The sequence below is a fragment of the Oncorhynchus masou genome, chromosome 28, assembly GCF_036934945.1.
Source record: "Oncorhynchus masou masou isolate Uvic2021 chromosome 28, UVic_Omas_1.1, whole genome shotgun sequence".
Taxonomy (NCBI): Eukaryota; Metazoa; Chordata; class Actinopteri; order Salmoniformes; family Salmonidae; genus Oncorhynchus; species Oncorhynchus masou.
Window position 1 is genome coordinate 31,260,727 of NC_088239.1, and position 23,475 is coordinate 31,284,201.

At 41.7% G+C, this 23,475-nt stretch overlaps 1 protein-coding gene across 1 annotated transcript in view; it reads left to right on the top strand.

The window, feature by feature from the left end:
• Nucleotides 1–21,431, top strand: part of LOC135517519 (uncharacterized protein C18orf63-like) — a 36,425-nt gene extending 14,994 nt beyond the window's left edge. The window contains exons 4-14 of the mRNA XM_064941907.1: nucleotides 162–218; nucleotides 588–699; nucleotides 2,328–2,369; nucleotides 4,524–4,600; nucleotides 5,062–5,168; nucleotides 8,914–9,010; nucleotides 9,799–9,884; nucleotides 11,902–12,088; nucleotides 17,052–17,753; nucleotides 18,439–18,522; nucleotides 19,669–21,431. Coding sequence (XP_064797979.1) covers nucleotides 162–218; nucleotides 588–699; nucleotides 2,328–2,369; nucleotides 4,524–4,600; nucleotides 5,062–5,168; nucleotides 8,914–9,010; nucleotides 9,799–9,884; nucleotides 11,902–12,088; nucleotides 17,052–17,753; nucleotides 18,439–18,522; nucleotides 19,669–19,791 — 1,674 coding nt within the window. The 3' untranslated portion in view covers nucleotides 19,792–21,431. The remainder of the gene's footprint in view (nucleotides 1–161; nucleotides 219–587; nucleotides 700–2,327; nucleotides 2,370–4,523; nucleotides 4,601–5,061; nucleotides 5,169–8,913; nucleotides 9,011–9,798; nucleotides 9,885–11,901; nucleotides 12,089–17,051; nucleotides 17,754–18,438; nucleotides 18,523–19,668) is intronic.
• Nucleotides 21,432–23,475: the final 2,044 nt, after the last annotated feature.

The following is a 23,475-nucleotide window of genomic DNA, read 5'->3' on the forward strand; positions in this document are numbered from 1 at the left end:
TAAAAATACATAAACACAGTTCTGGTGAATCATTGACTATGTTGCAATTGTTTAACTATCTTCCCTTTAACCGAGTGTGTTATCAGAAGAGTCAATGATCCCTTATTTGACCAAATAATTGTTTGTTTCATATTGTTGAATTCAAACTTTTCCCCCAACAGATTCCCTTTTTTAAAAGAGGAATAGTACAAGCTTATGTACAACGACACAGTCTGCAGGTAAGCTTGGGCTGGCCTACTTGTCATTCACTTTCACTCATTACTTCTGCAATTTTTACCAAGTTTAGAAACCAATTCAGATACATTTTTACATGTATGCTAGTTTTACATTAATGATCCACATACACATTTTAAATAAATGTGAGATAAATGTGAGATATTATGTTCTTACTTCTGTTATTTACTACTTGAGAGATCTTTCCCTGCTTATCTTGTGACCCCTTGAAAACTCACGAGGCCCCACAGGGCTCAGTACTAGGTCTCCTGGTTGAGAATCACTGATATAGAATGCTGTATCATAGACGGGTGGATGCTGTCCCGTCTAGTCAGTTAAGTTACATGTAGTCTCTCTGTGTTGTGTTTGGGCAGATGGGCTCTCCTCAGAGGGTCTTCCCTGGTATTCTACAGACCTGTCTGTCCTACTCCTTGACCAGCAGGCTGGCGCCAAACTGGAACAAAGTCGGACAGTTCCTTATTGCTGGTTTGTACTAGTACTGTATAAAGGAATATGGAATTAATATAATGGTACTGTTTTAACTTAGTAATATTGTTATGGGCTAATTATTGTGATATACAGTAGTTAGCCTATCACCAGTCTGTTTTATCTAGGAGAGGAGAGCTTAAACAGCTTATGGGTGACAGAATTTCACATTTACACAGTAACAAACCCCAGAAACGGCCATGCTGTAGAAAGTTGACAGTGGTATCAATAGATGACTAGTAATCTGACAGTGGTGCAAACACAGTCCGTCCCATATCTCCAGCCTTTTTCACAACCATAACCCTAGTCTCACTTTTTAAAAACATTAACCCTTACCATAGCGCAGGCCCTAACTGCAGCCCCTTTTGAAAGCCCCTCCCTAATCCCTGGTATTATCCCTTGCTCTTTTTTATGGCTCATCATCCAATTAAAGCGTTTGTCATTTACAAAGTAAGAAAATGGGATAGTTAATAAGCTGGGCCTGATAACATTGAATTGTTTCCCTCTTTTGTGAAATGTTGCTTCTAGTTGGAAGTGATTTCGCTAGGCGGTTGCAAAGGTCACTGTTTAATCGCAGACCTGTTGAGAAGGCATGTATATAATCGCAGTGACTCTGCAAATATGTTACACTACCCTTCATTACCTTCACCTTGGGCCTATTTGATATGATAGTGTGTATTTGATTCTGAGTTCACACAGGGCGCTACACACACACACACAGAGAGACACTCTCACGTCTCACACATGCGCACGCACGCACACACACACAAACACACACAGAGAGAAACGCACACACTCATCAATAGATGACTAGTACAATTTTCATTTTTTTATTGAACCTTTTATTTAAATAGGCAAGTCAGTTAAGAACAAATGCTTATTTACAATGAAGGCCTACATACAGGCCGCTGTCTATTCCCAAATGTTTTCTTGCCCTTGACTGAAACGAGAAAAAAGTGAAAATGTACTTGCACTTAACCTGGATTGCCTTTTGTTGCCTTCCAAAATATTCCGCTATTTGAATGGATGGGATCCATGAACAGCCTTTTCTGGCACTTATTTAGATTACGACTATGAGAACAGCGCTGCTTAGACAACTACAGTAATGTTATCATTAATGCTGCATCATTACTGCCATTTCCTCTCTTGCAGACCCTCCAGCCCCCATAATCTATAAATAAATTAAGATGATTATTTTATGACTCCCATCTCAAGAGCCTGGCCAAGAAGAGAGAAAATTTATCTGAGGTCCTCCAAAACTTTAACGTTTTACATAAAGCGTGTCATAGTCTTATGATAACAGACCGGGGGAAGGCCAGACTGTCCTTCGACTTGGGAGTTTGTTCCGTGCTAAACGCGACCTTCCTTGCCAACTTTATTATTTTATATCTAGTCTTTCATGGCTGCCAGAATGACACACACGTAGACACGCACATATGCATGCGCGCGCACACACACAGACAGAGACACACACACAAGTCTCACACATGCGTATACACACACATAGAGAGAAACGCACATACTCATCAATAGATGACTAGTACTAATCCATCTACATTGTAGTGCAACAATGTAGTACTCTAGGTTTGATTACTTAACCATGTCTATTGATCTTGTTCACTTTCTAGGGAGGGATTTTCTGGCTGATTCGGGGAAGCTCAACGCCATTGGTAGGTGTTTGTGTGTGAATGTTCAGCTGTTACACTTTCAGTATCCTTTACAACATTGGTTTAGAAGTTATTTGAGCTGTTTAAGCTATTTCTCCAAGCCTTTAACCTTTAGCTCTCGAACCACAGTGGTATACGCAGAGCCATAAATAGAGATATAGAGGTCACCATACTATATATGGCTCTGGGTTGAAGGTTTCCTATAGTGGAAAGGCTATAATGACAATTCTAGTTGCTCTAGCTAAGTGCATTAGGCTTAACTCTTAAGTTATTATTAATTGCTCAGTAAATTACAAATCGTAGTCAATTCAAAAAGTAAATTCAAATAGTTCTCACGATGTATTTGGAAGCTAAATATTTTAAAAAGTGTCTCTGTACTCCAGCATTTTAAATTTGAGATCAAATTAGTTCATATGAGGCGACAGCACAGAATGTCACCTTTTAATTGAGAGTTGTGAAAATAGAAGATGGCTATAAATGCTCTTATATTCATTGGATACTGCCATGTTAATAAAAAACTCATGAGTGAGATAATGATGATGAGTGAGAAAGTTACAGAGGCACAAAGATGATACCCCCGAAAAAATGCTAACTTTTCAGTTTTTCGTCATGGTGAGTGGTTAGCATCTGTTGTTGTAGCCTCTGTAACTTTTATACTCATCATTATTCATGATCCATTCATGAATTATCTGAATTATGGCAACATCAGGATGAATTTAGAAGTGTTCAGAAACATCTCTGCTCATTTACAAAGAAAATTACTCCAGATACCATTCCCCACTCAGTTGCTATTTGAAAGAATAAACCCAAAACAAACTGCAAATGCACCCAACAAGTTTGTAGTCACAATCTTGATGTCATTGGGTTCACACGATATGGGACCAAATACTGCTAGACTACTTATTACACTGAACAAAAATATGAACACAACATGTTAAGTGTTGATCCCAAGTTTCATGAGCTGAAATAAAAGATCCCAGACATTTTACATTCGCATAAAAAGCGTATTTCTCTCAAATTCTGTGCACAGATTTGTTTACATCCCTGTTAGTGAGCATTCCTCCTTTGCCAAGATAATCTATCGACCTGACAGGTATGGCATATCAAGAAGCTGATTAAAGCATTATCATTACACAGGTGCACCTTGTGCTGGGGACAATAAAAGCACACTCTAAAATGTGTAGTTTAGTCACACAACACAATGCCACAGATGTCTCAAGTTTTGAGGGTGCGTGTAATTAGCATGCTGACTGCAGGAATGTCAACCAGAGCTATTGCTAGAGAATGTTCTGAAACAAAGTTCTTCCATGGCCTGCATACTCACCAGACATGTCACCCATTGAGCATGTTTGGGATGCTCTGGATTGACGTGTACGACAGCTTGATCCAGTTACCGGCAATATCCAGCAACTTTGCAGAGCCATTGAAGATGAGTGGGACAACGTGTCGCGCTGCATGAGGCAAATGGTAGTCACACCAGATACTGACCAAGCCATAAGACTGCTGAACAATCAATTAAATAGCCACCCGGACTATTTACATTGACACCCCGCCCCCCTTTGTTTTTACACGCTGCTGCTCGCTGTTTATTATCTATGCATAGTCACTTTACCGCTACCTACATGTACTAATAACCTTGACTAACCTGTACCCCCGCACGTTGACTCGGTACCGGTTCCCTCTATATATATAGCCTTGTTATTGTATTGTGTTACTTTTTATTACCTTTTTTTACTTTAGTTTATTTAGTAAATATTTTCATAACTCTATTTCTTGAACTGCATTGTTGGTTAAGGGCTTGAAGTTAAGCATTTCACAGTAAGGGCTACACCTGTTGTATTCGGCGCATGTGACAAATTCAATTTGATTTGATATCCAATTCAAATTGCTGGAGTATAGCTTTACTGTCGAAATACATATGGTGATGACTGTACTGTACATATAAACTTCCACCTGACATTGATATGGCATGACAAAGTGAAAAATCTACTTGAGTAGAAAGATGTTAGGATTCGCCCCTGTTCTGTACAGTCCTCATCATATGTATTTGATGGAATTATACTGAATTATATTTTGGGTTATTTAGGCCACTTTAAAATGAAGTGTTACTGGCCTCTAATCCAGCAGAATGACAAGGTTCTATATTTCCTTTGCCAGTGATCGAGCTGAGTGCCAATGAAAGCCAGCTGTGTGTCAGTGTGGAGGCCAACACTGTCCGACTCCCTCCAATCAGGGTGAGCCCAGCATCCAGTCAAAACAACCCTACATACTCACACAAACACAATCACACACACACACACACACACACACACACACACACACACACACACACACACACACACACACACACACACACACACACACACACACACACACACACACACACACACACACACACACACACACAGCCATCTGTCAAATATTGCAGTAAAAGAAAGCAATTGTCTCACTGCCTGATATTCCATAGAATACTACTAAAACAGAAGTAGGTTCACTAGCAATTGTTTCCCTCCAACACAATATCTTGTACCATGCATCACACTGCCAGACAGACATTAACAAACTACACACCTTAATCAAGTATTTCTACCTTAACCATTCATCAGGTTGTCATTATAATAATTTGTTCTCATTAGTTATCTCTAGTTGTACTCCGTAACATTTACTTTTTAAGGATTGTATGGTTGACTTTTAGTTGGCAGACTTTGACATCCCTCCCATGGTCCTGCGGAACTTCCATAGCCAGCCAGATGCTGTTATCCAGACCTCCATGTCCAGCAACTGGTGTTACATTCTGCCAAGGTCAGCACTTTGTTTTATAACACGTTTTATTTTCCTTTTAAAGGTAGACTCAGCAATTTCACAGCGGTCACGGGATCACGTTTTGGTAGACATTTTTATACACAGCGACTTACAGTAGTAGAGTGCTTATAGAGAGAATCTTCTAATATCTAAAAATATGCTGTAACTAGACAGTGCATTCGGAAATTATTCAGACACCTTTACTTTTTTTTTACATTTTTGTTAGGTTACAGCCTTATTCTAAAATTGATTAAAACAAATTCCCTCATCAATCTACACACAATAACCCATAATGACAAAGCAAAAACAGTTTTTTTATACATTTTTGAAATGTATGAAACATTTAAATCTGAAATATCACATTTACATAACTATTCAGACCCTTTACTCAGTACTTTGTTGAAGCGCCTTCGGTAGAGATTACAACCTCGAGTCTTCTTGGGTATGACGCTACAAGCTTGGCACGCCTGTATTTGGGGGGTTTCTCCAATTCTTCTCTGCAGATCCTCTCAAGCTCTGTCAGGTTAGATGGGGAGTGTTGCTGCAGAGCTATTTTCGGGTCTCTCCAGAGATGTTCGATCGTGTTCAAGTCCGGGCTCTGGCTGGGCCACTCAAGGACATTCAGAGACTTGTGCCGAAGCCACTCCTGCGTTGTCTTGCCTGTGTGCTTAGTGTCGTTGTCCTGTTGGAAGGTGAACCTTTGCCCCAGTCTGAGGTCCTGAGCGCTCTGGAGCAGGTTTTCATCAAGGATCTCTCTGTACTTTGCTCTGTTCATCTTTGCCTCAAACCTTCCTGACTAGTCTCCCAGGCCCTGCCACTGAAAAACATCCCCACAACATGATGCTGCCACCACCATGCTTCACCGTAGGGATGGTGCCAGGTTTCCTCCAGATGTGACGCTTGGCCTTCAGTCCAAAGAGTTCAATCTTGGTTTCATCGGTGGAGTGCTGCAGAGATGACTGTCTTTCTGGAATGTTCTCCCATCTCCACAGAGGAACAGCTCTGTCAGTGACCATCAGGTTCTTGGTCACCTCCCTGACCAAGGCCCTTCTCCCCCTATTGCTCAGTTTGGCCGGGCGGCAACTCTAGGAAGAGTCTTGGTGGTCCCAGACTTCTTCCATTTAAAAATGGTGAAGGCCACTGTGTTCTTGGGGACCTTCAACCATTGTGTTCTTGGAGACCTTCAATGCTGCAGAAATGTTTTGGTACCCTTCCCAAAATCTGTGCCTTGACACAATCCTGTCTCGGAGCTCTACGGACAATTCTTTCGACCTCATGGCTTGGTTCTTGCTCTGACATGCACTGTCAACTGTGCAGGGTTGCAAACTCGTCACCTTTCGGGGAAATTCGCTGTTTTGAATCCAAAATAGGTGACCTACGTGATTCGTGTAGATCAAATGGGGGCTTTGGATCACTACGGGCTGTAAGCGAACAAGTGATGCGCATTTGGAGCAATACTGATTGTATCCAAGGCTCAGCCAATCATTCACACAACAACAGAATGCAGCATGCTACTGAAGAGACAACCAATTTGCAGCATCAGTGCGCGCTCTGGAAAGACAGCAGAGATTGGAAAGGCAGTTTCCAAGTTACAGAAACGCATCCCCTGAACGATAACAAAGAGGTAGGTGAGAAGCCTGACCACGGAGACAGGGGTGAGAAGGTGATGAAGCGTACTTCATGAGCTGTAACTGAAAAACAACTGGCATTTAGAAAGTTTGAGGTGAGGGAGAAAGTGTGGTGGAACAAGAATTGTTAGCATTGTTAAGTATCTTGCTAGCTGGATCGAATTCTGCATTAGCTAGCCAGAGAAATGTTGAGCAACATTAACCAACTTAACTGATCAAATAGTTGAGCTTTTGGTGTGAAAATTAGCTGGCTAATAACAGCTAGCTAACGTTACAACATCAGATGAGCTAACGTTAGTAACCTAACCAATTGGCTATAATATTAACATGTATACGACTCCTTGCCGTTCCTCAAGTTATAACGCATTAGTTTTGTGTGAAATGTTAACTAGCAAATGAACTATCTACTATCAGTGAACTAATGTTTTCCCTCGACATTATGTGGTTAATTTTCAAAACGAGTGAATTAGGTGAAAATGAGGCCTGGCTTATGCTGGATGCAACTACAGAGGTGTTGTGTCTTTGGTATCATTAAAGTGAAGACGGTTATTTTATCAAATCAATTCTCTGTCATTATTATTACGTGATTAAACTAATCATGTAAATGTTTTAAGATGTTTTTTTCCCAAGTACAATATTTAGACGTGTGTGGTCACAAGCGTTCTATTATGAAGGCCGTCATGGCTAACTGCAATATTAGTGTATTGTTTTTTTCTCAAGACATGAGTGTCATTTGCAGTAAAGTCTAGGCAACAAATAAGATTGGATTGCTTTCTTTAAATGTTTTATTTTACACATAGAGACTGATCATGTAGCTCATATATTCTTTGCTATTTAATTAGTTAAAACCTGCATTTCCCACTAGCAGAGATTTTGTGCATGTTTCAGCCCAACAAAAAAAAGTGTCACCTTTTTGGGCCTTTACCAGTTTGCATCCCTGCAGCTGTTGGGACCGTATATAGACAGGAGTGTGTGGCTCTCCTTTATTTTCAAGTTTTCCACTCCGCTAGCCAGCACCTCGGCTAAATAGGCGTGCATTTATTTTTCTTCTAGATCAATCAATTGAGTTTACCACAGGTGGACTACAATCAAGTTGTAGAAACATCTCAAGGATGATCAATGGAAACAGGATGCACCTGAGCTCAATTTTGAGTCTCATAGCAAAGGGTCTGAATACGTATGCAAATAAGGTATTTCTGTTTTGTATTTTTAATACATTTGCAAAAATGTCTAAAAACCTGTTTTCACTTTGTCATTATGGGCTATTATTGTGTGTAGATTGTTGAGGATTCTTTCATAGGGTTGTAACGTAACAAAATGAGGAAAAAGTCAAGTGGTCTGAATACTTTCCGAACGCACTGTACATTTTCTTACTTTTTTCATTCTGGTCTCCTGTGGGAATCGAACCCACAACCCTAGGGTTGTAAGCACCATGCAGATTCTGTCTGTATTCATAATAACAAGTGTTACGAGCACATGGGCAGGGGTTTGTACACAGGTACTTGCATACAGGCAGGAGTTTGAAAATGAAGACACCGTGTAAACCAGTGGGGGGTGGTGGGAGGAGCTATAGGAGAACAGGCTCATTGTAGTGGTGTAGCGGGAATGGCATAAATTGAGAAAAAAAACATTGCAATGACATGTTGGATTGAACTGTTGATATGTCATGGAACTTGAATACTTATGTATGAGCAGAGAATAACATAAAATGTAAGAACATCAAAATCAGGGTTGGGCTCAATTCCATTTCAATTCAGTCAATTCAGGAAGTGAACATACATTTTGCAATTTCAATTTACCTCCTGGATTTACTGAATCTTATTGTGAGGTTTAAAAGGGCTTCTGAAGTTTGTAATTTTCACTTTGAAATTTCAGACTTGATTTTCCCTTACGATAAGTATATCAAACCCTATAAACATGTCCATTAATTATAATCAAATAATAATTAATGTTTCCTGTTGCTGCGGTATTATTTTCCTTTCTCAAAACTTTCTCAGATTTGACAAATTAAGATCCAAATTAAGGTCCGACATCTGTACAACCTGTCAATCTTGTATGTCTTTACTGATATGTTATAGGTACACTTGATACATAGCTTCCATCTGTGTTGTGCGTAGCATGAAAAGGGGTCAGATCGTCAGCATCAGTCACCGGATGCCCACCGAGAGCCCCTTCCAGTGCTACGCTGACATCCAAAATCACTGGAGCAGTTTGGTAGGTCACAGCCTGGTCCCACATCTGTTTGTGCTGTCTTGCCAACTACTATAATCACTGTCATGACAATGGCCATAGGAATTGGCAAGACAGCACAAACCGATCTGAGACCAGGCTAGGTAAGTTACACTTCACATTAACTACTCTTCATAAGGGCTGCATAAAGCTGCCATGAAAGAGACATCTCATATGTCATAACTTTGAGATTTTCCTGACCACGTTACCTGACTAGGAAAAGCTCTGGGCCCTAGTTAAAGGTTATGATTCCAGGTTGGGTCAAGCTCACTTTAGTGAACCATGTGTCACTGTCAATTCAGACTTATTCACTAATAGGTTACCTACTGTAATTGGCTAGGCATAACGCCTGCTTGCTAGCTTACCTAAATGATATGTAGTGTCACAACCATGTCAAGTTATTTGGCATCAACTGATTTCTGTCAACAATAATGCAAACTCACATTGGCATCACACACACACACACACACACACACACGTGGACTACTCCACTCACTGGCCTGTGTGGTTGGGCCAGTGGATAGAACAAATGGACGGGACAGCTGGCTGATAGTAATGCTCGACACGTTAGTGTTGGTGTTGGTCTGTCGTCACATCCGGGTGAGTGCTTCACATTCAGAGATGGGTCAAACAAATAATCTTCCTTGCTGTGTCGTCTACTCACCCCCTCTGTTTGACACTGCTAGCTTATACACACACACACAATACACACTCACACACAGTTCATGTATTTGTCCTTACTGCTTCTTCCTTGTTTATTTTTTATTTTTCAGTATGGCTACCAACTCCCCCAAATTGATGAGGAAGAAGTGATTTATTGCAATGTATACTTCAAACTGGTTGGAGAAAGGCTGTTCACGTATCCTTTTAAGCCTGTGGAATGGATTGGGGACCATCTGAGGCATCTGCCTTTGGCCCACCTGTTGACTGTTATGTTGTTACACTGATTCAAATCTGTCACGTTTATGTCTACTCATGCAACTGTTATTGTGATAAGGCACAGTTAGTGTTTTCTTGTAACTTGTAACTGCTTGTAACCAGCATTTGTCCCTTGATAGGTTGTAAAATGAAACATTAATTGAAATCTGGAGAGGGAAAATAACAAAACAAACAGTGTAAAATGGTTCACATATGGTGTTCTTCAAGCCAGTGTTCACTCTTTAAGTTCATTCAAATTTGGCAGACATTTCAATTCATCTTAAAGGGGCAATTACATTGTTTACAAGTAAAACAAGCTTATATTTTGGCTTCTGATGGGGTACAACAGTTGAACTAAACACGTGAGGAATTTCTAAGTTATATTTTTCAAACATCAATGGCTATACATCATTAATTTAAAAATCCAAAAATGGATGTACCAATCCCAGATGGGTCCTTTAAAGTGAGTTCCATCCAGACAGTGAACATATTACGTTTCTTTAAAGGCCCTGTTCAGGCAAACTAGATTTTCCTGTGTTTTAGAAACTCAGCAAAAAAAGAAACGTCCCTTTTTCAGAACCCTGTTTTTCAAAGATAATTTGTAAAAATCCAAATAACTTCAAAGATCTTCATTGTAAAGGGTTTAAACACTGTTTCCCATGCTTGTTCAATGAACTATAAACAATTAATGAACATGCCCATGTGGAACGGTCTTTTAGACACTAACAGCTTACAGACGGTAGGCAATTAAGGTCATAGTTATGAAAACTTAGGACACTAAAGAGGCCTTTCTACTGACTGAAAAACACCAAAAGAAAGATGCCCAGGGTCCCTGCTCATCTGTGTGAATGTGCTTTAGGCATGCTGCAAGGAGGCATGAGGACTGCAGAGGTCTGTGGCGGGGTGTCACAGCATCATCGGACTGAGCTTGTTGTCATTGCAGGAAATCTTAACGCTGTACGTTACAGAGAAGACATCCACCTCCCTCTTGTGGTACCCTTTTTGCAGACTCATCCTTACATGACCTTCCAGCATGACAATGCCACCAGCCATACGGCTCTTTCTGTCCGTGATTTCCTGCAAGACAGGAATGTCAGTGTTCTGCCATGGCCAGCGAAGAGCCCGGATCTCAATCCCATTGAGCATGTCTAGGACCTGTTGGATCGGAGGGTGAGGGCTAGGGCCATTCTCCCCAGAGATATCCGGGAACTTGCAGGTGCCTTGGTGGAAGAGTGGGGTAACATCTCACAGCAAGAACGGCCAAGTCTGGTGCAGTCCGCGAGGAGGAGATGCACTGCAGTACTTAATGCAGCTGGTGGCTATACCAGATACCGACTGTTACTTTTGATTTTGAACCACACCCCTCTTTGTTCAGCGACACATTATTCAATTTTTGTTAGTCACATGTCTGTGGAACTTGTTCAGTTTATGTCTCAGTTGTTGAATCTTGTTATGTTCATACAAGTATTTACACATGTTGAGTTTGCTGAAAATAAACGGAGTTGACAGTGAGAGGACGTTTCTTTTTTTGCTGAGTTTATATACTTCCACACTATGAGGTTGAATAATACTGTGAAATTGTGAAAATGTTGATAATGCCTTTTTAGTGGAAGAGCTGTTTTGAAAAGACTGCATGACGTTTCAGCCTGTAGGTGGGATGAAGTTTTGGCCTGCCTGGTGACATCACCAGTCAACAGTTAATAGACCAATAAGAAAGAGAGTTCCAAACCAGTAACAGCTCATTTTAAGTTTTCCCCTCCCTACTCAGACTACTCCCAGGCAATCCTAGCAAAAATCTTGCTTGAGAAATTGCTATTTTCTAAGAAGCTGTTTTTGCTTAATTTTTGACCATTTTAATTGAAAACATTCACAGTAGGGTACTTAATTATTATCCAGAAATGATTTGATACTGAGATAAAAACAAACAGATGCATTGGACCTTTAACTTGTCTTCTAAGATACCCTCTGAGCTGTATCCGGACTGACCCGGTGCAGCGCTGTCCCAGGGTGGACCTCCAGGGGGCACTCAGCTCCTTCCTATCCCACCTGAGAGAGAGCCTGCAGACTGTCTGTGGCTTCCCAGCCCGCATGACCAGCAAGCCCTGCTACCACACCACCAGCCTGCTCAGCATTGCCTCAGCACAGGTACAGGGTGCACACAAGTGGTGCGCGGGTCAGCTTTTCGTTCACCCGCACATGCCCATAATTGCTAATAATCCACAACTGCCCGACTATATGTGATGAAGTGAAAATCTGAGGCTCGCACCTGACCCTAACCTGCTGATATAGAAAATGCTCTATAGGCTACAGTCAAAGACTGCAGAAAGATTTTTGGACAGGGTGCAGGACAATTTGGTAGGCTATTTGTTCATCAACTAGATCCATGCAGCTTCTCTTCTGTCATTATATGTTGCCCTAGAAGACTAAATAAACCCTTGCTCACCAGTATAATGTCTTGAATCGATAGAATGAATGCTTAAATCTAGTTGACAAATTTCTCTGTCAAATTTTTTCATGGAGCAAAGACCTTTAGGGACCGGGAGAAAATGCAGTAACTCCCAAAAAATGACATCAGTTTGATCTGTTGTAAGTAAATAGAAAGCTGTGACAACAAACATGTTTCTGATAAGATTTCAGGTTGGCTTGGATGCATATTTTATGCGGTTGAAATACTAGCAGCTTTTATGATGCTGATAAATATAGTACCTCTACAGAGGGTATCTAACTGAGCATTAGCATTCTCTCAAGATGCTGAAAGACATAAATCATATTTCTCCACTCCTGTTCCCGAGTCAAAATGTTGCCTACATTTGGTGTAGGTTATTATTTTACTCCAAGAAGTGCTTAATTTTGCAGGAGTTAATATTAAGGCTATGTGAGAGGTCCAGATTTCACTTTCCATTTAACCCATTTGAACAGCAGGCTACAATTCCCTTGACGTGCCATAGGCCTATTTGAAGTCTACTGTCTTGTGACTGTGTATGCACATAACAAAGTGCATTGCTATCATCCTCTTTTAGCACTTCAACCAATCTTTCCCAAACATTACTTTTCTGGCCTTCCCTTCACTTTCACTCCCCTTTCACAGCTTTTCTCTTATTCAATTAAACTCCGACATTGCCCTTTTTGCCTTCGTGGATTGAACTTTTTCTGCCCATTCCCAAAAGCATTTGGCGATTGGTGTGTAGGCTATTTGGCACAGTTTAAGCTTGTGCACTAATGCCAGATAATGCTAGCCTAAAATAATGAGAGAGAAAAAAACTCTATTAGCCTATAGTTCAGGGATGGGTAACAGTGGTTCATGGGTCTCATGGGAACAGTGGCTCATGGGTCTGCAAATATAAATTGCACAAGAGTGATACATTTATGGATTTTGTAAGGTATTGTTTTCTCTCTATTCAACCCACCCGCCCTTTATCTGTTTATCTGTTGCCACCTGCGATAGACCACCCTCTGCCCCCAGCTGTGCTCTGGACACCATATGTGAACTGAATGCCCCCCATCTATCTTCAGAGCTCGTGCTGCTAGGCGACCTAAACTGGAACATGCTTCACACCCCAGCCATCCTACAATCTAAGCTTGATGCCCTCAATCTCACACAAATTATCAATGAACCTACCAGGTACCACCCCAAAGCCGTAAACACGGACACCCTCATAGATATCATCCTAACCAACTTACCCTCTAAATACACCTCTGCTGTTTTCAACCAAGATCTCAGCGATCACTGCCTCATTGCCTGCATCCGTAATGGGTCAGCGGTCAAACGACCTCCACTCATCACTGTCAAACGCTCCCTGAAACACTTCAGCGAGCAGGCCTTTCTAATCAACCTGGCCGGGGTATCCTGGAAGGATATTGACTTTATCCTGTCAGTAGAGGATGCCTGGTTATTTTTTTAAATGCCTTCCTCCCCATCTTAAATAAGCATGCCCCATTCAAGAAAATTAGAACAGCACTGCACAGTGCTGGTCAACAGCACTGCACCCCCCACAGCAACTTGCCCAAGCCTTCCCCATTTCTCCTTCTCCCAAATCTAGTCAGCTGATGTTCTGAAAGAGCTGCAAAATCTGGACCCCTACAAATCAGCCGGGCTAGACAATCTGGACCCTTTCTTTCTAAAATTATCTGCCAATTTTTTTTGCGACCCCTATTACTAGCCTGTTCAACCTCTCTTTCGTGTCGTCTGAGTTTCCCAGAAATTGGGAAGCAGCTGCGGTCATCCCACCTCTTCAAAGTGGGGGGGGCACTCTTGACCCATACTGCAACAGACCTATATCTATCCTACCCTGCCTTTCTAAGGTCTTCGAAAGCCAAGTCAACAAACAGATTACCGATCATTTCGAATCCCACCATACCTTCTCCGCTATGCAATCTTGTTTCAGAGCTGGTCATGGGTGCACCTCAGCCACGCTCAAGGTCCTAAACGATATCTTAACCGCCATCGATAAGGAACAATATTGTGCAGCCGTATTCATTGACCTGGCCAAGGCTTTCAACTCTGTCAATCACCTCATCCTCATCGGTAGACTCGATAGCCTTGGTTTCTCAATTGATTGCCTCGCCTGGTTCACCAACTACTTCTCTGATCGAGTTCAGTGTGTCAAATTCGGAGGGCCTGTTGTCCTGGCCTCTGGCAGTCTCTATGGGGGTGCCACAGGGTTCAATTCTTGGACCGACTCTCTTCTCTGTATACATCAATGATGTCGCTCTTGCTGCTGGTGAGTCTCTGATCCACCTCTACGCAGACGACACCATTCTGTATACTTCTGGCCCTTTGGACACTGTGTTAACAACCCTCCAGACGAGCTTCAATGCCATACAGCTCTCCTTCCGTGGCCTCCAATTGCTCTTAAATACAAGTAAAACTAAATGTATGCTCTTCAACCGATCGCTGCCTGCACCTGCGTGCCCGTCCAACATCACTACTCTGGACGTTTCTGACTTGGAATATGTGGACAACTACAAATACCTAGGTGTCTGGTTAGACTGTAAACTCTCCTTCCAGACTCACATCCAACATCTCCAATCCAAAGTTAAATCTAGAATTGGCTTCCTATTTTGCAACAAAGCATCCTTCACTCATGCTGCCAAACATACCCTTGTAAAACTGACCATCCTACCGATCCTCGACTTCGGCGATGTCATTTACAAAATAGCCTCCAATACCCTACTCAATAAATTGGATGCAGTCTATCACAGTGCCATCCGTTTTGTCACCAAAGCCCCATATAATACCGACCACTGCGACCTGTACGCTCTCGTTGGCTGGCCCTCGCTTCATACTCGTCTCCAAACCCACTGGCTCCAGGTTATCTACAAGACCCTGCTAGGTAAAGTCCCCCCTTATCTCAGCTCGCTGGTCACCGTAGCAGCACCCACCTGTAGCACGGGCTCCAGCAGGTATAGCTCTCTGGTAACCCCCAAAACCAAAACTCTCCTTCCAGTTCTCTGCTGCCACAAACTACAAAAATCTCTGAAACTGGAAACACTTGTCTCCCTCACTAGCTTTAAGCACCAGCTGTCAGAGCAGCTCACAGATTACTGCACCTGTACATAGCCCATCTATAATTTACCCCAAACAGCTACCTCTTCCCCTACTGTATTTATTTATTTATTTATTTTGCTTTGCTTTATCTTGGCCAGGTCGCAGTAAATGAGAACTTGTTCTCAACTTGCCTACCTGGTTAAATAAAGGTAAAATAAGAAAATCTACACTATATTGAATTACCCTAAACCCGTCCACACTCACAGGTACAGGACTACAGACTGTCGTTGATACAACGTATGTCATTTTGCACACATAGACGCACGTACTGGTACAATATACAATTGGTGCTGCTCATATTTCTCATGTATTTCAAATTACACATGCAAGATTTCTACGTTTTAGAAGTTTTACAAAAGTAACACTATTCATGATAAAGATTTTATTTTAATAGTAGATTTTTAATATTTCCCACATTAGTTTTATCTGTACAATTTATCTTCACAAAATAAGATTTACGCCTTACATTTCTCTGGATCCAAATGTATGTTTGACAGTTTTTTAAAATTCCAAACTGTCAGAAAGGCGGTGTGATGATAAATGTCTGGGTCCTCCCGATAGGATGTGAGAAACGAGCAGAAAGAGAGAGAGAAGGCTCAGGTTCACTCCTCCATCCACCCACCCTTTCTGGTGATTGATTAGTACAATCTGGGTAAATAATACAAGGCAGAGAAAATCCTTGAATTTTCAAGTTGAAACAATGGCAAGCGTTCTGCTAGCAGCTAGGTCATATCCTCTTCCCTGGGTCATATTCATTAGTATTCACCGTAGCAAAAGGTTTTGCAATGAAAACAAACGATTCATAATGGATAACTTCAGGTTAGTCCCTCCCTCTTTCAGTCCGTTTTGCGTCTGTTTGGTGCCTAGTGAATACGACCCTGGTTTGTTATTGCCCACAGATGTTGGTGGTGGAAGCTCTCGCTGTCAAAGAGAATAGAGGTTTATTTGTGCTGGACCTGGAAAGGGACGCTGTTATTAAAGTTTGACAAATTATGTGGGAGCTTGTTGAAACACCCTACCAACTGACCACAGACGTCAATTCAATGTCTTTTACATGTTGGTTCAATGTAATTTCATTGAAATAACATGGAAACAATGTTGATTCAACCAGTGTGTGCCAAGTGGGTATTTACAGTGTTTAATTAAGAAGTTAATGAAGTAGTACTTGAACTCACAGTAATCATCTGTTTTACAGGAGTAATAACTGTATATGTACCTAGATTTGGGGTAACGTGATATATGGTTCATAGGTATTGTTGAGTCATTATGGATTCATTTCATACATTTATAATATACAAAGCTGGTGAAACTCTGGCCATTATATCATATTTTTTCAAAATTACCTACTGCAGCATGAAGGTACATTGTTAATGTGACAAACATGCTGCCAAATACTAGTTAATTTGCAATACAACATGTAATTACGGTGCAGTTACAGTACATCCACTTTGAAGCAAAATGTTTTTTACTGAACTGCAGTACAGTTTCACTTTTTTAATTCCCAGAACTGTATGTTCCCATGTTCCAACATCACTGCACTGCATTCCTTTGTGGTCGCAGGTGGCTAGTGGCAAACCGGTGAACTTGACGACCAAGTCAGCTAGCAGGCCCGTGCTGAGTCAACTCCATGCCTCCTGCCCCCTCAAGCCCTCATTTGGGGGGGCACCAGGCGCCCAGACTTTCAGCCAGCCAGTGGGACAGAGTGGCAGCAGCAGCTTTCTCAGCACTGGGAGAACCCAGGGGGTCCATCCCACTCCCACTCAGAGCTATACCCCAGGGAGAGGCTTGCCCTCCTCCTCTCTCTATCGCAGTGCTGCCCCTCCCCAACCCACCACACACCCCCAACACAGCCAGGCCCCACCGACTGGACCCAAGATGGTACCCATCTTCAAGAACAAGGCCCTCCCGCGCCATGTCAATGTCACCCAGCTTCTGGCTGAGAAGCAGCAGAAGAGAGCCGAGGAGCAACGGCAGACACCTGTGTCGGGACAGAAGAGGGCCTGCCCAGCCTTCTCCTCTTCCTTTTCCTCCTCGTCTGTTCCCCTCTTTTTGCATTCCTCGTCTACCTCTTCCAAGTGGACAGAGGAAGCCCGCCGGCCCACTCCAGTGTCCATGCCTCACTTGACCCCCTTTCCGAGGCCTGAAGGGGTTTCCCCACATTCCTCCCAGGTGCACGCCAGTGAGAGAGCTTTCAGAGTGAGGGACGAGATCGCCTCAGGTCCCCATCATCTTCTTCCATCTGGTCTGCTAGGCAACAGAGGGGTGAGTCACCACCAAACACACTCCAGATGTATTTGTAATTTGAGATTTAGTCCAATCACATTTCAGTTGAACTTTTTACTCCAGTGGGCTAAATCAGGGTCACACCGAGTGTTTCTTGGTAGTCTTAAACAAATCTCCTTTGAAACAAAAGTATACACCTCACACACATGGTTATGAGCTTTAAAAAAGAACACCTGTACCATATCAGATATAGTTTTTTGTTTGCATCCCAACGTTACACTATATATACTATACATCACAGAAAACTGAAAACAAAACTATTTGACACAGAAACACTGTATTTGAAGCGTTAAAAAATAAATCATGTTTATTAATTTTGAAATTATGAAAAATAGGAATAACATTCCACCCATGAGGCCACTAGGTCATTTTACTGCAGGAAAGGGCTACGATGGGATTTCAATCTTAGGAATTAAGATTAGCTCACCTAATTTAAATATAAGGGCATATCTCCCATTGCATTCAGTGCTTGATTGTTTGCGTAAAGTCAATGCTTTTCCCAGGTGAGGATTTGTCCCTGTACTGTATGTTTGAGACAGTGCAGTAGTCAAATATGTTTTATGTATGTGTATTTTCTGAGGATTTGAATAGTTTTTTAAATTTATTTCTTTAAATATAAAGATATATTGTATTGTAATTAAAGTAATGGGTTCTCACCTCTCAGGGGGAATGGTTTGAGTCAAAACCAAAGAAGCCAAAGTCTGCAGTGCAGGATGTGGACGTGGAGAAACACGCGAGAAGTAACCAGGTATGTCCTTTAATATACTTTTACCTTGACCTTTACCATAGCTTTGATTTACAGTGAAAGTATGTATTTTGCAAATGTTCTGCGTGTTGAGAGAGGTGATAAATTCGAAAAATGGTTTGAGGGAGGCAAAACATCCCACCAAAGCAGGTTGATTAGGGGACGATACATCAGAGTAAATGTTTAGCAAGATCCATAAACCGAATAGATTTTCCTACTACACCCCTGATTGAATTCCATTACAAGCTTTTACTAAATGAGATCCGTCTTGTTCTCGAGCGAGATACCATTTTTTACAGATACTATTTCACAAAAGTTACGACTCGGTTGATCATTTTTACGAGGGAGCCAGGGGAAAGTTTATTAGAATGATTGCTGCCATTTTGACGGATTCGTTTTCAGACTGGGACAGACATGGGCACTGAATGGACATAGAAACCTTACCTAATATACTTCAGGGAGGGCTAGATGTAAACTATAGGGATGTTACTCTTCAAAATGACTTTACAGCGTCTGTATAGTTCATTATTACAACTGCAGTCATTTATCTTTTTTAGCTGCATTGGTTTTGGTTTTATTTGAATAAACACAGGTAAGGTAAACTATGGAAGTCCGAGTAGATTTGAGCTTTTAGGTCATTTATACTTTTTTCTGTAAGCAAACACCCAATGAAACCAGGAAATTTGCCAACATTACACCCAATCAACAGAAAGTACATTTCCCTGTACAATGAAGATTGAACAAAACTAAGGATCTCAACACATAATGTATGGAGGATTCACATAAGAAATGTCTTGATGTTTGATGTGCTCCCCCCTCAGAAGGTGAAGATGTCTCCACTGTGTCTGATGACATCACTTTCAAACCGCTAATTGTAAACTAAGCTGAAGGATTTAAAAAAATATATATATATTTCCTTATCAGTCCAATTTGAGAGTTATAATTCAGAGACTAAAGTAAGCAAAGTAAGTGTCCGAAAGATGACATTATACAAAGATTACAGTATACCTGTGAGGAAATTATCTATCACCTCAGATTTTTTTCTTGACCTACAGTAGGATAAGAAGGATGTAAGAAGGGTTTTATGAAATACATTTTATTGATTGATTTGCTTTATGATTGAACATGTCTTGTTTGCTATTTATTCAGCTGTCGAAGATCAATGTGACGACCCTGCAGGCCTGGCTGAAGAGCCGTGGAGTGGTGGTACGGTCCAAGGAAAGGAAAGAGGAGCTGGTGTCAAAGGTCATGCGTTGCCTGAGTGAATCTTGAGTAGTGAGGGTCACCTTCCAGACAGACACAGAGAGGGTCATTTTACACTATTCAACATCACAGAGAACGGGCTGGTTTTAAGGGTCATTGATAGTGAGCTTTGTATTGCTATCAGGGTCTGTGTTATCATTCTTGAATGATATGCACTGTACCTGTATGGTGTTCTTGTTATGAAGTTAATACCCACTGGGCACAGAAGTCAATTCAACTGAGGTAGTAAGATGTTTCTGGCCTTAAGTTTGAGGTAAGAACAGATAATTTATGTAATATATTTTTTGAATTTATTTGTTTAACATAAAAAGAGTAATATATCTCCTATTTATATAGTTTTGTTTTATATATTAGTAATTTTTATTAATCCCCATTTCTTGCTTTTCTTGTTCAAGATGTAATTTTCTGTAGTATGTATGAGCTTTATTTCAGAAAAGATCAAAGCAAATGTCTGTTAGTACTTATTCAATATTCAGATCCTTTGAAATTGTGCATACACATTGATTGCCATAATAAAACAAAGATGTTTTTAATATTAAATAGAAAAGATTCCCCATGTAAAATGAATATGGCCCCCTTACACGTTTTGCTCTCAGCAGAGTGAATGTTCTGTGACCAGACCTGGATTCCAATACTATTCGAAAATCTTCAAAAAAAAAGAAAGAAATTTTGTGGGAGTGTTTGCTTTAACCTACAGGAGTGCCAGGTGGCCGGCGTTTGCACTTTGGGGACTTTTCTATTAGTTCCACTGCAAAAGGCAAACAGATAAAGTATTTGAAATTATTTCAAATATAATTTGAACCCAGGTCTACCTCTGACCTTATTGATTGAAGTGTGCTATGTTTACTGAGCCAGCCAGTCAATATTTAAATGATGTGAGAAATGGTGGTGGAAGCGCCTTTATGCACAAATATTGATATAATAACTATATCAAAGTAAACTTGGAGTCACGCAATGATATGTTGTGTGGTCCTCCAACTATGACTCTGGAAAGCATGCAGTTTATTAGGCTACAGATGAAATAAGTTATGATGAACTTCACAGGGTGGTGAAAGTGCAAGGTAATGAGCTTGATACTCCTTTTCAATAAATATAGAGGGTTTTATTCTGGTGACTGATGCTTGGCTGCCATTTGACAAATAAAAATAATCTTGCTCTTTCGTCTATAATCATTTCATCATGTAGGCTATACCTGCACTGTATCTGCGAGCTGTTGTCTAGAGCGCACGTGCCAAGACCAGAGTGGGCACATTAGCTATATAATTTCTTGTGGCAAAACCATCAGTAGATTTGAAAATGCGATGGAAACCCATTTAACTTTATTCGGGCACATGGGAATCTAATCAAGAAAGTTATTTTCATGTGAACTATGTCATCACGCATCGCCTATTATCCGTAACAAGTCAATTTGATGGAAACACATCTCTGGTGGGAAAATACGCATTTTGTTTTCATGCAGATTTTAGAATATTCGCATGAAAATGTGTCGATAGTTGGATGGTACCCTAGCTAGAGACAGAATTCTAGAGTGTGATGGCTATTGCGACAGCACAAAAGTCTTGTATAACTAAGTATGCTGGAATGCGCTGCGGTGGTTGTTGGAGACATCTGTAATGATACCCTCAGTCTGGATCAACTGCAAAAGTGTAAAAAGCATTTGTGTGAAATTTGATCGCAAGCATATGAAGCCAAACTGCCTGTCTTTCAAAGAGGAGACTTAAAGCTCTTTCTTTATGGTTTATTCAGGCAAAAGCTTAATGATCCGTACAAATCTGACATCAATTGTCTGTTAGTACTTTGCATTGAGTTTCAACTTTTCTTTCAAGGTTTTTTAAAGCCATTATTTTGGAGGGGTGGTATATCATACATCACAGTTTTTAATGTGAAACAGACTGTGAATTTTTCCTCTTCCCTTTCTTGCCGTTTTTTTTACCTTCATTTTACTAGGCAAGTCAGTTAAGAACAAATTCTTATTTTCAATGACGGCCTAGGAACAGTGGGTTAACTGCCTGTTCAGGGGCAGAACAACAGATTTGTACCTTTTCAGCTCGGGGATTTGAACTTGCAACCATTTCGGTTACTAGTCCAACGCTCTAACCACTAGGCTACCCTGCTGCCCCCAGGACAACTGTTAGGCATTAGATTTAATGGCTCCAAGCATCATGGTCCTTTTATGGATGCATGTGCTCTTTGTGACAGTAATGTGATATTACTTTGATAATTAGTCATTACCTAATTTCACTCCCTACTCTACCTTCTCTTCCTCTGTATCCACTGCTAAAGCCACTTTCTATCACTCTTCATTTCAAGCTTCTGCCTCTAACCCTGGGAAACTATTTTCCACCTTCTCCTTAATCCTCCTCCCCCTTCCCTTCTCCCTCTCTGAGGACGACTTTGTAAACCACTTTGAAAATAAGGTAGACGACATCCACTCCTCATTCACTCAGCCTATTGAGTCCACTGGTCCTACTCACACAGAACTACCCTACGCCTTGACCTCTTTCTCCCCTCCCTCTCTAGATGAAATCCTGCGACTAGTGAGGAGGTCTGGCCGTCCAACAACCTGCCCGCTCAATCCCATCCCCTCCTCCCTTCTCCAGACCACCTATAGAGACCTTCTCCCATCCCTCACTTTCCTCACTTCCCTCATCAACTCATCCCTGACCACAAGCTGAGTCTCCTCTGACTTCAAAATGGCCCGAGTTGCTCCCCTCCTCAACAAACCAACTCTCGACCCCTCCTACATCAAAAACTACAGACCGGTATCCCTTCTTTTCTTTCAAAAACACTTGAGCGTACGTACTGTCTCTGACCAACCCTCTCGCTGTCTCTCTCAGAACGATCTTCTTGACCCTAATCAGTCAGGCTACAAGACAGGTCACTCAACCGAGACTGCTCTTCTCTGTGTCACGGAGGCTCTCTGTACTGCCAAAGCTGACACACTGTTCTCGTTCTCCTAGATCTATCAACTTCCTTTGACACCGTGAACCATCAGATCTTCCTCTCAGGGCTGGGCATCTTAGGCTCTGCACACTCTTGGTTTGCATCCTACCTGGCAGGCCGTTCCTACTATGTGACATGGAGAGGATCTGTGTCTAGCCCCCACTGCTCAGTTCTAGGCCCTCTCCTCTTTTCACTCAGCTCCATCATATCCTCACATGGTCTCTCCTATTATTGCTATGCGGATGACACTCAAATACTTTTTTCCCCTCCCCCTTCTGACACACAGGTGGCGACATGCATCTCTGCGTGCCTGGCAGATATCTCATCTTGGATGTTGGCCCACCACCTCAACAAGACAGAACTGCTCTTCCTCCCGGGGAAGGCCTGCCCATTCCAAGACCTCCATCACGGTTGACAACTCCACGGTGTCCCCCTCCCAGAGTGCAAAAGAACCTTGGCGTGGCCCCGGACAACACCCTGTTGTTCTCTGTAAACATCCTAAATCCTCCCATGTCACCCCGCTCCTACGCACACTCCAGACTGGGGGCGAAGGATCACCTTCCAACAGGACAACGACCCTAAGCACACTGCCAAGACAACTCAGGAGTGGCTTTGGGACAAGTCTGTGAATGTCCTTGAGTGGCCCAGCCAGAGCCCGGACTTGAATCTCTGGAGAGACCTGAAAATAGCTGTGCAGCGACGCTCCCCACCCAACCTGACAGAGCTTGAGAGGATCTGCAGAGAAGAATG